We start from the raw sequence: 17485 nt of genomic DNA, 5'->3' as shown, positions 1-17485 counted from the left end.
CAGTAGCGGGTACATTTTACAACACAAAACATGGGCTTTAATTAAATTGTCTGGGAAAAACATAGCAAAAAATAGTTTTTTAATCACTGTAAAATTGACCGCAAACAACTGAACCCCCCCCCACCCCTCCTATAGCGTTGCACTGACCGCTTACTTTGACATCTCTGCTCATTTAACACTTACTGCGCTCCCATCACAGCAGGAAATATATATAAATTACCAGGGTTAATTGTATCACCGGTGAGAGTTTTAAAAGGACTCCAAGTACCTCCAATAATTCATCTTCTGGCTGCAAAATGCCAAGCTTGGCAACTGGACCTTCAGGGGAAATGCTGGATATATAATGGTGGCCGTCAAAGGAGTCCAGTTCTACCCCCAATCTCATGGTGTGGATGGGCAGAAGCTGTACAGAAGAGACACAAAAGGCACAGTAAGAGGATTATGGATTTCTTTGTGGGACAGAAGTGTACAGTATGCGATCTAGCAAAATCTAGAACAGACCTTGTTTGGTGAATGATGGAACAAGGAAAGTCACACTTTTGAGATTTGAGACTTTCCAGGAAACATTACCTAATACTTGACCAAGTCCTTCATTCAGCATCGGTTGCAACTGCAAACTGTTTGGCAATGAGCAATTATCGCATTTCATTATGAGGGGAGGGTAGTGGTGGGGGTGTGTCAATGGGATGGGCATGCAATTTCCGAAACGCACAAAACTATAGGTACAGTATACTGCATAATGCGATATGTATTTTATGCAATCATAAAAGAATACTGGAAAAAAAAAATGGTACTTGTGTATAAGCACGGCGCCCGTTACGCAGTTAGCGTAGCGGCGCTGTCAGAATCAGCGTAGCGCTTGCGCGCCCAGCGCCGGCAGCGTAGTGTAGTGTTCCCACCCGTTCCCGCCTAGCTGGAGTTTACATAGTTTGCGTAGTCAGTCATGTGTCCCTGTTAGTATCAGCGTTGTGTTCCCGCCCGTTCGCGGCCAGCCGGAGCTTGCCGCCCATGGCAAGCCTAGTGACCACCAGATCCCCTGCACTGGCGGAGAGGGGGATCATACGGGCGCCGGCGGAGAGGCGCTCCAGCTGTCTGAGACGCAGGTGCGTCTCCGTAATTATTGCGGCAGGGTACGGCAACCCTGCCCGTGACCGCAAGTGCATCTTATGCACAATAAAGGAGGCATTTGCCAGTGCTCCATGTTACATACTGACAAATGCCTCCTTTTCAAACCCCCACTATCCACGCCAGCCCGAAGCGCGGCGAGCGGACACGGAACACATGTAAAGTAATCCGCGTCCCCTCGGGCTCACCACATTATAAAATCAACTCCACACCGACGTGGATAGTGGGGGTATGAACAGGTTGGGAGGACGCGTAACTTAGATATAATTTATCTACAGTAATTTATATATAATGATCACAATTGTAAGCGTGTAGGATTGCATGCAATGGGTGCTGGCGTCACTTGTGGTGCCCTCCCAGTGACCACATAGGAAATTAGTAAGGTTGACTTAACCCCTTCCTGACACAGCATGTTTTTGCCTTCCTGACAGAGCCCTTTTTTTCAAATCTGACATGTATCACTTAAGTGGGGATAACTTTTTTTTGCTTTTACTTATCCCAGTGATTTTGAGACTGTTTTCTCGTGACACATTGTACTTCAAATTATTGGTAAATTTGGGTCGATACAGTCTGTGTTTTTTTGTGAAAAATACCAAAATGTCGTAAAAAAATGGAAAATTTAGCAATTTGCAAAATGTTAAATTTTCTGCTTGTGAGACAAATAATCATACCACTCAAAATAGTTAATAACTAACATAGACCATATGTCTACTTTATGTTTCCATCATTATTTCAACTTCCTTTTAATTTTTTTGGACACTAGGAGGCTTACAATATGAATAGCAAATTCTCAAATTTTCAAGAAAATTTCAAACACTGATTTTTTTAGGGACCAGTTCAGTTCTGATGTGACTTTGAGGGACTTGTATGTGAGACACCCCCATAAATGATGCCATTTCAAAAACTGCACCCCTCACAGTATTCAAAACAGCATTTTGGAAGTTTGTTAACCCTTTAGGTGTTTCACAGGAATTAAAACAAAGTGTAGGTGAAATTTCAAAATTTCATTTTTTTTGCAGATTTGCAATTTTAATACATTTTTCTAAGGAACACCGTAGATTTTACTAGAGAAATGTGACTAAAAATTGATTCCCCCAATTCTTTTGTTTTCATAAATATCCTATATGTGGCCCTAGTGTGCACGTTGACCAAACTACAGGCTTCATAATAGAAGGAGCACCTACTTGATTTTGGAGCCTCCTTTTTATGAGATTATTTTTTAGGCACCATGTAGGTTTCTAGGCACCATAAGATGCTAAAATTTAGGAACCCCCCCACAAGTGACCCCATTTTGCAAACTACACCCCTCAGGGAATTCATCTAGGGGTATAGTGTACATTTCAAACCCCCAGGGGTTTCACCAATTGTGGTACAACTGGGCAGTGAAAATGAAAAATTAAATTTTTTACACAAAAATGCAGTTCTGGCTCAAAATTTTTCATTTTCACAAGGAATGAAGGAGACAAAGCACCCCAAAATCTGTGCCCCAATTTCTCCCGAGTAAGGCAATGCCTCACATGTGACCAAAAAATACCATTTGGGTGCATGGCAGGACTCAGAAGGGAAGGAGTGATTTTGGGATTTTGCAGCTCAGATTCTGGTGGAATGTTGGTGGGTGCTATGTCGCATTAGCAAGACCCCCCAAGCACCAATACAGTGGAACCCCCCCACAAGTGACCCCATTTTGCAAACTACACCCTTCAGGGAATTCATCTAGGGGTATAGTGTACATTTCATACCCCCAGGGGTTTCACCAATTTTGATACAACTGGGCTGTGCAAATGAAAAATTACATTTTTTACACAAAAATGCAGTTCTGGCTCAAAATTTTTCATTTTCACAAGGAATGAAGGAGACAAAGCACCTCAAAATCTGTGCCCCAATTTCTCCTCAGTACGGCAATGCCTCACATGTGACCAAAAAATACCATTTGGGTGCATGGCAGGACTCAGAAGGGAAGGAGTGATTTTGGGATTTTGCAGCTCAGATTCTGGTGGAATGTTGGTGGGTGCTATGTCGCATTAGCAAGACCCCCCAAGCACCAATACAGTGGAACCCCCCCACAAGTGACCCCATTTTGCAAACTACACCCCTCAGGGAATTCATCTAGGGGTATAGTGTACATTTCATACCCCCAGGGGTTTCACCAATTTTGATACAACTGGGCTGTGCAAATGAAAAATTACATTTTTTACACAAAAATGCAGTTCTGGCTCAAAATTTTTCATTTTCACAAGGAATGAAGGAGACAAAGCACCCCAAAATCTGTGCCCCAATTTCTCCCGAGTACGGCAATGCCTCACATGTGACCAAAAAATACCATTTGGGTGCATGGCAGGACTCAGAAGGGAAGGAGTGATTTTGGGATTTTGCAGCTCAGATTCTGGTGGAATGTTGGTGGGTGCTATGTCGCATTAGCAAGACCCCCCAAGCACCAATACAGTGGAACCCCCCCACAAGTGACCCCATTTTGCAAACTACACCCCTCAGGGAATTCATCTAGGGGTATAGTGTACATTTCATACCCCCAGGGGTTTCACCAATTTTGATACAACTGGGCTGTGCAAATGAAAAATTACATTTTTTACACAAAAATGCAGTTCTGGCTCAAAATTTTTCATTTTCACAAGGAATGAAGGAGACAAAGCACCCCAAAATCTGTGCCCCAATTTCTCCCGAGTACGGCAATGCCTCATGTGTGACCAAAAAGTGGCAGGACTCAGAAGGGAAGGAGTGATATTTGGATTTTGCAGCACAAATTCTGGTGGAATGTTGGTGGGTGCTATGTCGCATTAGCAAGACCCCCAAAGCACCAATACAGTGGAACCCCCCCACAAGTGACCCCATTTTGCAAACTACACCCCTCAGGGAATTCATCTAGGGGTATAGTGTACATTTCAAACCCCCAGGGGTTTCACCAATTTTGATACAACTGGGCAGTGAAAATGAAAAATTACATTTTTTTACACAAAAATGCAGTTCTGGCTCAAAATTTTTCATTTTCAGAAGGTATGAAGGAGAAAAAGCACCCCAAAATCTGTGCCCCAATTTCTCCCGAGTACGGCAATGCCTCACATGTGACCAAAAAATACCAGTTGGGTGCATGGCAGGACTCAGAAGGGAAGGAGTGATTTTTGGATTTTGCGGCTCAGATTCTGGTGGAATGAATGGTGGGTGCTATGTGGCATTAGCAAGACCCCCGAAGCACGGTGAAATTATGAACCTAATAATCCATGTGTGGTATATTTTAAAACACTCCTTTATACATAGGCCGGGTTTGTCGGGGCAAGTTTCACAGTGGAAAATAGTTTCCTTTCTTATTCCCTTTTTATAGCAAACTTTGCACCTTTTTTGTGTCCGCCCTTTCTTGCAGTGGAGGGGATTTCATCAGGAAAATGCTGCCCTGGTACAATACGGGGGCCAGTACTAGAAGTACTGGGGACCTCTGCCTGCTGGTTCCCAAATATTAGGCCCTTTATGACTTCCTCTTGAAAGTGCATAAATGTCCCCCTCTGGCCGGTAGAACGGAATAGCACGTAAGCGTTATACAGTGCCATCTGGATGATATACACGGCCAGCTTCTTGTACCAGATTTTTGTTTTCCGCAGGGCACTGTACGGCTTCAGTACCTGATCTGAAAGATCCACTCCGCCCATGTACCTATTGTAATCCAGGATACAATTAGGTTTTGAGGTGTGGGTACTGGTACCTCGTACAGGGACGGAGGTGGTACTGTCTCCGTGAATTGTTGTCAGTATAAGGACATCCCTCTTGTCCTTATATTTGACCAACAACATATTTTCGGTGCATATTCCCCTGCTTTCACCCCTTCTCATTACTTGGGCAATGTGCGTTTTTGGGAGGCCTCTTTGGTTCTTGCGCACAGTACCGCAAGCTGCTGTACCTCTTGAACCAAGGGCCTTAAACAGGGGGATGCTAGTGTAAAAGTTATCCACATAGAGGTGATAACCTTTATCCAGGAAGGGGTGCACTAAATCCCAGACAATTTTTCCACTAACACCTACGAGGGAGGGGGGGCATTCTGGCGGTTCAATTCTTGAATCCTTCCCTTCATATACCCTAAACATGTGGGTGTACCCTGAGGTGCTTTCACACAGCTTATACATTTTTATGCCATACCTTGCCCTCTTACTGGGAAGGTACTGGCGGAATTTAACCCTTCCTTTAAAATGTATAAGGGACTCGTCGATACAAATAAATTTTTCAGGGATGTACATCTCTGCAAATTTGGCACTGAAATGATCAATGACCGGCCTGACTTTGAATAGCCGGTCAAAGGTGGGATCATCTCTGGGTGGGCACTGTGCATTATCGTTGTAATGCAAAAATTTAAGGATCATCTCAAAACGAGCCCGAGTCATGGCCATACGGTAAAGTGGGGTGCTGTACAGAACATCTGTACTCCAATATTGCCTAATTTCTGGCTTTTTTACTATGCCCATATGAAACACCAGACCCCAAAACGTCATCATCTCTACTGCATCTACAGGGGTCCACCAAGCAAATGATGACGTGGGGTTTTGAGCAATAAACTGCTGGGCATATAAATTAGTTTGGTCCACCATTAAATTTATAAAATCATCAGAGAAAAATAATTTGAAAAAGTCAATTTCTCTGAGACCTGTGGAATCAAATTGGATTCCTGGCATGGCCAAAAACTCAGGAACCTGGGGCTCAAAATTGTCTGGTGGTGGGGTCCATACGAGATCAATTATTGGGGGAGGGGTCTCAGCTGCTCTACGGGGGCGTCTTTGAGGGGGTCCCTCATCACCAGAGGAGGAAGAGGAGCTTAAGACGAATCCTTCAAATTCCCCGCTTGCCTCACTGGCTGTGTCAGAGTCAGAGGCAAGCATGGCATATGCCTCCTCCGCTGAATACATTCTTCTGGATGACTGGGATGACATTTGGGATGACATTTGGGATGACATTTTTATTTTTGTGTTACTGGTAGTGAAATGTTTCAACACGTGTATAGTGTAGGGGGGGGTACAAACTTTATTTCAACCCGGGGGGTATGTAGTGTGTAGTGTGTATGTAGTGCAGAAAAAAAAAATACTTTATACAGGAATTTGATCCCAATAAAAAAAAAAATTGAAGGGGTTAAAAAAAAAAAAAAAAATTGAAGGGGTTAAAAAAAAAAAAAAAAAGGTCCTGCGCCAAAAATTGAGCACAGATGTTGGTCAGTAACGTCCGTCACTGAACAGTGCTCAAAGGCAACAGGAATTTGATCAAAAAAAAAAAAAAAATAGATCAACCCTGTGCCGAAAAAGCTGATCAGTGATGTACGTCACTGATCAGCGCACAGTGGCCACAGGACACCCACAAAATCACAGTGTGTGTAAAAAAAAAATTAAAAAAAGACCCCACAGCATCCTTAAAAAAAAAAAAAGGTGATCAGTGATGCGACACTGATTACCAGTGAGGGGCAGCAGGTGCACAACCTTTGGTGCAACTGGCAGCAACTGACAGGTATATATAAAAAAAAAAAACCCTCTGCACCCCCAAAAAGTTGCTGATCACCTCAGATATAGTGATCAGCACAAAAGGCGGGGGCAGCAGACACAAAATATAGCACTCTCTATCACTCTCTGTCACTATCTCTCTCTATCTCTCTATCTCTCACTATCTATCACTCTATGACACTGCAGCAGCAGCACTGACAGTTATATATATGAAAAATAACCCCTGCACCCCCAAAAAGTTGCTGGGGGTGCACAAAAGGGGGGCAGCAGACACAAAATATAGCAAAATATAGTCTCTATCACTCTCTGTCACTATCTCTCTCTATCTCTCTATCTCTCACTCTATGACACTGCAGCAGCAGCACTGACAGGTATATATATATAAAAAAAAAACCTGCGCCCCCAAAAAGTTGCTGATCAGTTAATTTATACTGATCAGCACAAAAGGGGGGGCAGCAGTCAGTTATATAAAAAATATATAGCACAATCTGTCACTATCTCTCTATCTCTCTCTATCTCTCTCTATCTCTCTCTCTATAACTCTATCACACTGCAGCAGCACAAAATATAGCACTCTCTGTCACTAGCCCTCTCTATCTCTCTCTATCTCTCTCTCTCTATCTCTCTATCTATAACTCGATGACACTGCAGCAGCACAACACAGCACAACACAGCACAGGAAGTCACAAGAAGTAGCAAGATCCAGGCAGTGATCAGGTAAGTATTTTGCAAGGTTCAGGTCAGTATACTGCGGCAGCTAGGCACGGTGACCGCACTGCACGCAATTCCAGACCGGAATGGCGTCTGCAGTGCAGTTACCGTTAGTTTAAACCCCCCTCCATGGCTGTGATTGGTTCGTCGGTCCGACGAACCAATCACGGCCTTTGGGGGCAGGCGGGGTGAGGTGGGGTGACACCAGTGTCACCCTTACACCCCGCGGTGATTGGTGCTGTACTTTACAGCACCAATCACCTCCGATCCCTGTGTCACCGGCGAACGTTATTCGCCGGTGACACAGAAAACGCTGTGAATGGCTGTTCACACTGAACAGCCAATCACAGTGATCGCCGACGGGGGGGCGGCATCGCAGCCCCCCCTGGGCATGCAGGGACATGTCTGCTGTCAGGGACAGCAGACATCGTCCCTCTGTCCCCGCGTCTATAGACGCGGGGACAGTTTAAAGTCATGACGTATATATACGTCATGTGTCGGGAAATACATCCCGGCCATGACGTATATATACGTCAAATGTCGGGAAGGGGTTAAAGCATTAGCAGATTTGACTATAGCAATCAATTCAATTTTGACTGTCTGTAACTACCCTGTTTGGTTTATCCCTATTTCCGATTGTAAAGCACAACAGAACTTGTAGCGCTGTAGAAGAAACAGTAAAATAAATAATGTTTAAAAAACAATGTAACAAAATGTGACCTGTCCGAAGCAAATCCTGACCTTAGAGTATTTCTGTAGCTCTTCATCATCTTCAATTTTAGCATCCAGAACAACCACCTAAAATGGCAAGGACAAGAATCTGACACATAAGCTAAAGAAGAACATTTGGAATATGGGATTCTGTGTAGGCTGGTGATTAAAAGGTAAAGCAAAACCGTAATTATAGTAAATGAATGGCAGTGTGTGTGCGTGTATACATTTACAACTTCACATTCAGTTCACCCACAAACATAAAAAAACACATCTTTAATGCTGGAGACAGGGGGACAACATGTCAGCTTTGTAGACACTCTTGTTTATAATGAGCAGATCTGAGCGTGTCCTTTGTCACATTTAGGCTGGGGCTGCACGAGAAACACAGTGAAATTCAGTTTCCCCCTAGTGTGGAACATCAGTTAGTCTCTCTGTACATACCATGACTAGGTAATCAGGACCAAGACCTTTCTCCCACTTCACCTTCAATGCATCAGCCTCAGGGGACATGGGTCCTAGGAAATAAAAAGTAGAACATGTATTTTACATGGAACATCTGGGGAATCCCAGACATACTCCTTAAATAGCCAATTATACATGTTGGGTTATACAGAAGTGCAATTAATAACTTTACAAATACCAGTAGAGGTTTTTAAAGGAACATTAAAACCACACGTTACCACAAATGTAACATGTGTTGGCATAGTCATATACAATGTATTCTGTACCAGTGTTACTAGAACATCACATCACATCACTACTCAGCGCTGTTTGGGACCCTGCTCCTCCCACTCTGTAACTCTCAGTCTGTGGCTTACTGCTGCCTCCATTCCCCCTCCTCACATCATGTCACTGCCCCTGTCACATGCAGCCCTGTCCTCACTGACACATCACTCATCTCCTGATATACTCTGTGCTGCTGGGGACCCTGCTCCTCCCACTATATAACTCTCAGTCTGTGGCTTACTGCTGCCTCCATTCCCCTCCTCACATCACATAACTGCCCCTGTCACATGCAGCCCTGTCCTCACTGACACATCCCTCACCTCCTGATATACTCTGCGCTGCTGGGGACCCTGCTCCTCCCACTATATAACTGTCAGTCTGTGGCTTCCTGCTCCCACCAATCCTCTCATCACATCATGTCACTGCCCCTGTCACATGCAGCCCTGTCCTCACTGACACATCACTCATCTCCTGATATACTCTGTGCTGCTGGGGACCCTGCTCCTCCCACTATATAACTCTCAGTCTGTGGATTCCTGCTGCCTCCATTCCCCTCCTCACATCATGTCACTGCCCCTGTCACATGCAGCCCTGTCCTCACTGACACATCACCCATCTCCTGATATACTCTGTGCTACTGGGGACCCTGCTCCTCCTACTATATAACTCTCAGTCTGTGGCTTACTGCTGCCCCCATTCCCCTCCTCACATCATGTCACTGCCCCTGTCACATGCAGCCCTGTCCTCACTGACACATCACTCATCTCCTGATATACTCTGCGCTGTTTGGGACCCTGCTCCTCCCACTATAAACTATCATGCCCCTTTCAGACCGCACTTAAAAAAACGGTATTTTGCCAATTTTTAACTGTTTTAAAACGGTAATCTGTGCGGTCTGAAAGGTCCAGAACCACTTTACCGTTTTAAAAAGCCGTTAAAACGGTTAAAATGGAAGGTCCTACCCATTTCAGACCCGGTATTTTGGCATCAAAATCGGGTCTGAAACGGTATTTATGACCCAGCCAATGAGCAGACCCAGCGCAGTGAATATTTAATGAGCGCTCATTAATATTCACTGTGCTTCACCCCCTGGAGCCCCCCGCCCCCGGGTTAACATCCTCCCCCCTAGGGCTAACACAACACCCCCCCCCCAATGTGTTAAAGAATCCCCCCCCCCCTCCCCCAATGTGTTTAAGAACACTCCCTCCCTCCCCCCCCCCCCCCCCCCCCCGTGCTGAAGACCGCACTGGCTTTGAATCGGTATTTGAAAGTTTCCAAAAACGGGTCTGCCAGTGTCTACAAAACGGCACTTAAACGGTAATATACTGTTTAAGAGATGCGGTGTGAAAGGAGTTTTACCTGGCAGACCCGTTTTTGGAAACGTTTTCAAATACAAAGCCAGTTATGCGGTCTGAAAGCAGCATCAGTCTGTGGCTTCCTGCTGCCTCCATCCTCTCACATCATGTCACTGGAGAGGTCACGGGGCTTGCCTATTTAGTGTACAATATAGAACTACACCTCTCTTTTGGTTAAAGGCTGGGTCAGGCATGTCCAAACTATGTCCCTGCAGCTGTTGTGGAACTACAAGTCCCATCCTGCCTTGCCACAGTTTTGTGATTAGAGAATGCTAAAACTATGGCAAGGCATGCTGGGATGTGTAGTTTCACAACAGCTGGAGGGCCACAGTTTGGACACGCCTGGCCTAGGTGATCGTACTAGTGGAACAGTTTTCAGAATTGATCTCAACCTGGTTCAATGAACTAGAACAAAAAAAAAATACTTTAATTGTCTAATATATTTGTTTACCGTGCTCTTTATTTTGTGGATGTTGCCAATTTTTGTCTGGTGGAGATTTGGTCCTCTCCTCCCCATTTTGAACCTACGGTAGGTGGAACATGCATAGGCATCGACCTAGTCACTGTCACCATTAGTGGTCGACATTGGGACCGGATTCAGTTCTCCCATTGGGGCAGATGTATTAAGCCTGGTGAAGAGAAATAGGAGATCAAGAAGAAGGTGATAACGCACCAGCCAATCCACTACGTTTGAAGAAGAACAGCTAGGAGCTGATTGGCTGTTGCATTATCACCTTCCACTTTATCATCAGGCTTAATACATCCGCCCCATTTTCTGGAAGTGACGAGCATCCTCAGCTGCATCACCGCAGGTGTACGCGAGACACCGATACTACAAAGAAAAGGTAGATATCACCGTTACGCGCACAGCCACATACCAGCAACGGCATTCCAATAAAAGGAATCCTTTTCATATTTCTGTAATAGATACAATTGATGTGACTTGAAATGTACTTTGAAAGGCTGAGAAAGGGAATGCAATTTAAGCGATCGTCTTCAAACAGCTGCGTCGCCCCTTCCTTGGGGGAATTAGGCACCTGACAAGTCGTCCTTGTTATCACAGGACCGTATCAATACAATGCAATCACAGGCATTATTTATCCATTCCGCAGCTATAAAGTCTTGTCTGCTTTCATTAGGAGAGGTAGTAACTGGACACCTGTTATAAGCACCGGTTCGGAACCAGCCTTCCGTGGGATCTTAACGACCCTGGCATCTAGATCTCTTCAGCTTTCTGGCATGACAGCAATACTGTCTTAGTTGCATTAGTGAGACACTCTGACAAGGCTACATGGCCCAGAGTGACTGGCTGTCCTGCGTCTGACCCCAGCCGGGGCTTAGTGCAAAGTCTAATGTTCCTACTTAAGTCATATTTAGCTTGGGTAATCGCTGGCGCTCCTTCGCTTTTTGCAGACGAGCATTGTAAGAAAATATTTCTCCTGTAGTCTTGATATCGCCACAAAAACAGGGGGGGTTTGCGGGGGGCTTACAGGATGCTCATTAGCTGCGACGTAACCCATCTGTGCGGGTCCTCAGAACTGAATCAAACACATTAACGCACAGCGACAAGGGCTGTCAAGCAGAATACGCCTTACAAAGATAGCAAGTCCGGGACACATCATGCGGCACATGTTTGTAGGGATCCATCAATGCTATGAAATGAAAATATAAAAGATGGTACTTGTTTCCTAGCACGGCCACACTGATTTGCATCGGGGTGATCGTGTCGGAAAAATCATGCGATGCGACCGACGCGATCGACCCGATTTTTACATTGAATCAAATGTGAATAGGGCCCCTGGGACCCTATTTTACATTGGATTCAATGTAAAGTATTTACCAGACCCCCAATTTTACCTACTATCCACGTCGACGTGGCGTAGAGAATAGAAAGTGTGGCGAGCGCAGCGAGCCACCGAGCCCGAAGCGTGGCAAACGCAGCGAGGGGACGCATATAACTTCACAGGTATACGCGTCCCCTCGCCTCGCTGCGCTCGCCACACTTTCTATTCTCAACTCCACGCCGACGTGGATAGTAGGGTTATGAAAAGGTCGGAGGACGCGCACCGCCGCCCCTCGTGCGCAGCGCCAAAGCTTATAGCCAGGTCAACCAACCCAGCTATTCGACCCGGGTTATAAGAAGGGTTTAACCTGGATCACCCTCTGTATAATGGGCAAGCCAGGTTTAATGTGGAAGCAGCAGACACAGGTCGGTGCCGGGTAGCGGAGCCGTGTTTGCCATGCGGGAAGGGGTAAGAGTGTGCCAAGGACTATGCCAAAACCAGCCCAGTGTGTAATCACTATATGGGGAGTAGATAAGAGATACAGGTAAAATCCCGGCGGTTGGGATGCTGGTGGACCGGAATCCCAACTGCCGCCACAAGAATGGCACCAGAATGCCGACATGAATTACTTTGCCAACACTGAAATCCAGACAGCAGGCATTCTGATTCTGAGGGGGTAGGGGGGTTTAGGCTGCAAGTAGGGAGGGTTAGAGAGGGCAGGCTACGTATGGTGCCCCTGTCGGGATCTTCCACATTGGGATGACTGTGTTTTGGTCTTTTGAGCGTTGGCATCCCAAGCGCTAGGAACGTGTATGTACCCCATATATTATGCTTTTATAAAAACCGTAGTGGTACCTGACAAACTTGTCCACGCAAGTTTTATGTTTTGCAAAAATAAGAAATCCATGATGGAAACTTGAGGACGGATTCAGACCTGCTCAATAGGCGCTATATATATATATAGATAGATAGATAGATATATATCTTAGCGAGCAGGTAAACACCGCCCCGCCGAACACGCACCCCCCTCCCCCCGCTGGGCGTATCCTAGTGCTACCACGTACGCTTACACAACTGCTCACATGCACGGAGGAGAAATCATTCGATGGTCATTGACCATCGAATGCATTTTCCAGCCTTTGGTCCGAAAAGTCTACACTTACTTCTCAGTTGGCCGCTTTCCGCCGAATTGGGGGTGGGCCACCCCAAAGATGCATGCTACGCCCAGCATTTCTATGGGCACGCCCACCATTTTTTGGTCACGCCCATAAAAGGCTGCGGGATGCCCTGCTCCCGCCACCTACCTGCCTATCATGTTGTGAGCACCCCGTCAAGTGTATAACTGGCAGAAGGCGTTTGCACCGGGGGTTTGCATATGCGCTATTCCCCCGTGCGCAAACCCCCCACCATCGGCCCGGAAAATTCAGACCTGACCGAGCGAGTCTGAAACATCCCTCTGGTTCCATACTGTTCTCTTCTCACTCAAACACATCTTCAGGTCGCCTCTCCTCCTCCCTCATCTATCTTTTTTTTTTTTCCTCCTAATTATCTATTTTCACTTGTCCCCTTCTTCACCGTCACCAGGCTCATCTTCAGGACATCAGGCTGGTCCTCAGAGTGACAGATGCATGTAATGGTGTTCTCCGAGCTGGGCACAGGTGCCACAGGGGCAGTGGCAGCTGCAGCCCCCCCCCCCTTCCCCCGGGCTCTCAGCCCTGAGCAGCGGCAACAGTTGCACTGCTGTCACGGCACCGGTCCTGTATCGGAGGTGTTCCAGCATCCTTGCTGCGGACGATGCGTATTGTACATTCTAATAGGTTACGTGTCCTTACCACCCGGAAAGTGTGTATACAATACAGAGAGGGGGGGGGGGGTTTCTTCGTTCCTCTAGCACTTTGACATCACATAGAGCAAGATGCTTGTGTGAAAACTATGACTTTTGCGGTTTTACCCCCCATTAGCAGCACAGTCGCCACACACAGAAGCACAACGGGCCTGATTCAGCTTTTCTAGCAAAGGAAACAAGCACGCAACTCAGCAAAAACATGCTGCACTGCAGGTGGGGCAGATGTAACATGTGCAGAGAGAGTTAGATTCGGGTGGGGTGTGTTCAAACATAAATCTAGAACGCATTGTAAAAATAAAGCAACTGATATTCACCCTGCACAGAAACAAAATGATCCAGGCCGCCGGTATTCCACGCTGCAGGATTGGAGGGTCGTTTCATTCGCCAAAGGTTCTTTTCTCCCTCTATGGGGGGTCTTGGACCCCCACGAGGGAGAATAGCCAATTGGCCGGGATCCCGACAGTTAGGATCCTGACTGCCGGCGAGTCATCCAGCACCTGTTACATCTGCCCCACCTGCAGTGCAGCATGGTTATGCCCAGTTGTCTGCTTTTCTCAAAAAGTTGAATCAGGCCCTTGAAACGCCAGCAACAGTAGTTACGTACTCTTGCACTGTACTTTGGTCACACTAAAGCTGGCCATGTACTGTACTTGCCCGATTTGGGATTGGGCCGAGAAATCAGGTGAAAAGTGTCCAAATCGCAGGTGTTTGACATCTGGTCCGATCCACCGCGTGGTCCAATGCGCATCGGGGTTCGGCATTTGGACCTACTAGCACCATAATAACTTTACCCCATAATAACTTTACCCCCCCCCCCACAGTACATCGGGACGGGTGATCGATAACAAGCATGGAATAAATGAGGCCTTCATTTTATTCCTTAGCCGTCACCTGCAAGGCGCCGAGGCGCTGCGCACCCACCACACCCTCCCGGTCCTGGCGCCCTAGGTTGCATCCTATTGGTTAATCAATCAAAAATAAAGTAGCCAGTATTTACCCTGCACAGAAACAAAATTCCAGACGACTGTTTCCCCAGATGACTCAAGGGCAGGGAGGGGGGTGATCAGCTGCCACTTCACCAAGGAAGAAGCTGCAGTAATGTCCTAAGGATTCAACTTAAAAACGTATATTGTGTGTTTAGAAAAGGCCCTGGCAGGATGCTTGCCGTGGCGAAGTTGCAAAGTCCGTGGCACGCTACCTGTCGTGACTTGAGCAAAGGTGTAAAGTCGATACATCGTCTGTTTATCGCAGAGTCTTCCAAAATAAACCAATAGCAAGCAGTTCAGTTTATTTCAAGTTACCTGCCCGCCATTCATTTATCTGGTTATCCACCTCCTCCCGTTCACTTCTTTGGGTATACACCTGCTCCAGGTTCCCCGCGGTGCTGACTGGAAGACTTTCTGATGCATCACTTATATCAGCCTTCGGTGGCGTGGCAGGCAGCGGAGGTAGTGCGGCAGCCTGCAAACCTACGCACATAGAAAGAGTCAGCAAAATGTTCTAGGAACAAGAAAGTAAAACTTCCTCACCAACAGACAGCACAGAAAATGCTGGCACTTTGCAGGCTAATTACTGCAGCCAAACACACTGCACGGCTCCCAGCTCGGCACGCACCTCGCTATGCTGTCTGAAGCACGGCTGCCGGAACCACAGGGACAACATTGTTCAGACTCATGTTAACAAAAAAACTTAACAAGTAAACCTCTGGTGGCTTGTGTGAGACACAACTAATCAGCGATGAGCTACACTCCCCTCCCCCTCCAGCACAGCACTGAATCAGAGGAGTGCCTCTGTTGTATTTAAGAAATGAAAAGTCTCTAACCAATTACACACTACGATGGAAGTGCCAGGTTCCAGCCAAAGAGCGGTACTTTGTAATACCCCTTTCAGACAGAAAAGTCTGAAAATCCCGGCAAATATATGGCATTTCAAAAGCCGTGTCATTTTGCCGGGAGCAGCCTGACCCCCCTTCACACAGAACAAAATTACCGGGTTGAAAATTTCTACCCGGTAATTTGCTGAATAACACGGTTATTTCTTCCGTGTGAAAGGGTCAACACGGGTCATAAATCCCGTGTCCTCGACCCTGGTCAATTCCAGGGTTGGAGACACAGGATTTACAACATGGGTGTGCCCTTTCACACAGAAAAAGGACCTGTGTTATTCACAAATTACCGGGTGGAACTGCTTCACCCAGCAAATTTGTTTTCTGTCTGAAAGGGGTATTAGTAAAACTTATTAAGTTACTAACAGACGGAGGGTGCAACTTGCTACAGCAAATAATCCAAAACTAATCTATACTTTGCAATATTTAAATGACATATACCCTCATTAGTGGCCTGCCTACTCATTGCGCTGCCTGACAAGGTCCTATGGCTGTCCCAGATTACAAAGCCCTTGCACATTACCCACCACACAGTAATGCCCCTGACACCCTATTATGCCACACAGTTAATCCTTACATCATATTATTCCCCTGACACCATATTATGCCTCACACAGTAATGCCCCTGACATCATATTATTCCCCTGACAGCATATTATACCTCACACAGTATTGCCCCATACTTCGTATTATGCCCCACACAGTAATGCACCTGACATTATATTATGTCCCACACATTAATGCCCCATACTCCGTATTATGCCCCACACAGTAATGCCCCAGACACCATATTATGCCTCACACAATCATGCCCCATGACACCATATTATGTCCCACACAGTAATGCCCCTGACACCTTATTATGCCACACAGTTAATCCTCACATCATATTATTCCCCTGACACCATATTATGCCTCACACAGTAATGCCCCTGCCCCTCACAAACTATGTTACTCCCGGCACGTCCTGTTTGCTTCTGCCTTCTGTCTCTTCTGAGGCGGAGGCCATTTTGGGAGGGACATTTTCAACAGTATACCATATAACAGCCAGACCACCTGGAACACTGCAGACACTGGCCACATTTAACCAATGCCACTGCCCAGCTCGCTCAGTCCTACAAACGGCCCTGCATGTTTCTGGTGTGATGCGTATTTTGATGCTGTACATATGTATGGAAAGAAACAGAGAGCTCAACTGCGTTAAGACCAAAAGAAAACAAACCCACCTTGTTGAGTAGGGCTCGCCAGAGGCATTGGTATAGATGGCACTTTACCTCTGGATAGAGCGAGATGGACCGTTTGCCCAGTGTTACGTAAAACCGTCATTACATCCTCATTGGACAAACCCTGGACGTTCACTCCGTTAACCTACAGAAGTAAAAGAAACACTTATACTGGATAATTTTAATTGAACACAGACCGGAAAAGAAAATGACGATTTGAGTCTTGTTGACCATACAACATAACTCAACTTATCACACTCTATTAAAAAAGGCCTATCGGCAAAATACGGCACAGACCAATAAGATTGAACCTTATACCATTAAACCTAGCTTATCGCTAAAATAACCACACGGAAAACAACTTCTTAAGTTAAAGGTCATAAATATTTACTAAATGGTATGACCCTATATTTTGTAAAGGGGTGGCAAGGAAGGTGCCAATACGACCAGCTGCAGTCAAATCCATTAAAATGGTGGCGACTGAAACGCCCCCAACTTACAACATGGCAGCGACTAAACGCCCCATCTAACTAAAGGCATGAACCGCGTTGCCACTGCCTACTACTCTTGCTATGGCATGGCGAGGGCACTCCATAAGAAAGTACCCAACGCCACCCGCAAAGGCAGGACTCA

General features: G+C 46.2%; 1 protein-coding gene across 4 annotated transcripts in view; it reads right to left on the bottom strand.

Annotated features, from left to right (window-relative positions):
• PATJ (PATJ crumbs cell polarity complex component) overlaps positions 1-17485 on the bottom strand; it is a 175902-nt gene that overhangs the window by 133811 nt on the left and 24606 nt on the right. For all 4 annotated transcript variants that reach the window (XM_083157646.1, XM_083157649.1, XM_083157648.1 and 1 more), the window contains exons 11-15: positions 16856-16997; positions 15046-15213; positions 8475-8548; positions 8061-8117; positions 269-403 (exon numbers count right to left, since the gene is read on the bottom strand). In XM_083157646.1, the coding sequence (XP_083013772.1) occupies positions 269-403; positions 8061-8117; positions 8475-8548; positions 15046-15213; positions 16856-16997 (576 nt within the window). The remainder of the gene's footprint in view (positions 1-268; positions 404-8060; positions 8118-8474; positions 8549-15045; positions 15214-16855; positions 16998-17485) is intronic.

Source organism: Crinia signifera, chromosome 8 (assembly GCF_055691185.1).
Source record: "Crinia signifera chromosome 8, ASM5569118v1, whole genome shotgun sequence".
Classification (NCBI taxonomy): domain Eukaryota; kingdom Metazoa; phylum Chordata; class Amphibia; order Anura; family Myobatrachidae; genus Crinia; species Crinia signifera.
The sequence above is the reverse complement of the archived record's forward strand: the minus strand, read 5'-3'. Positions and strand labels throughout refer to the sequence as shown.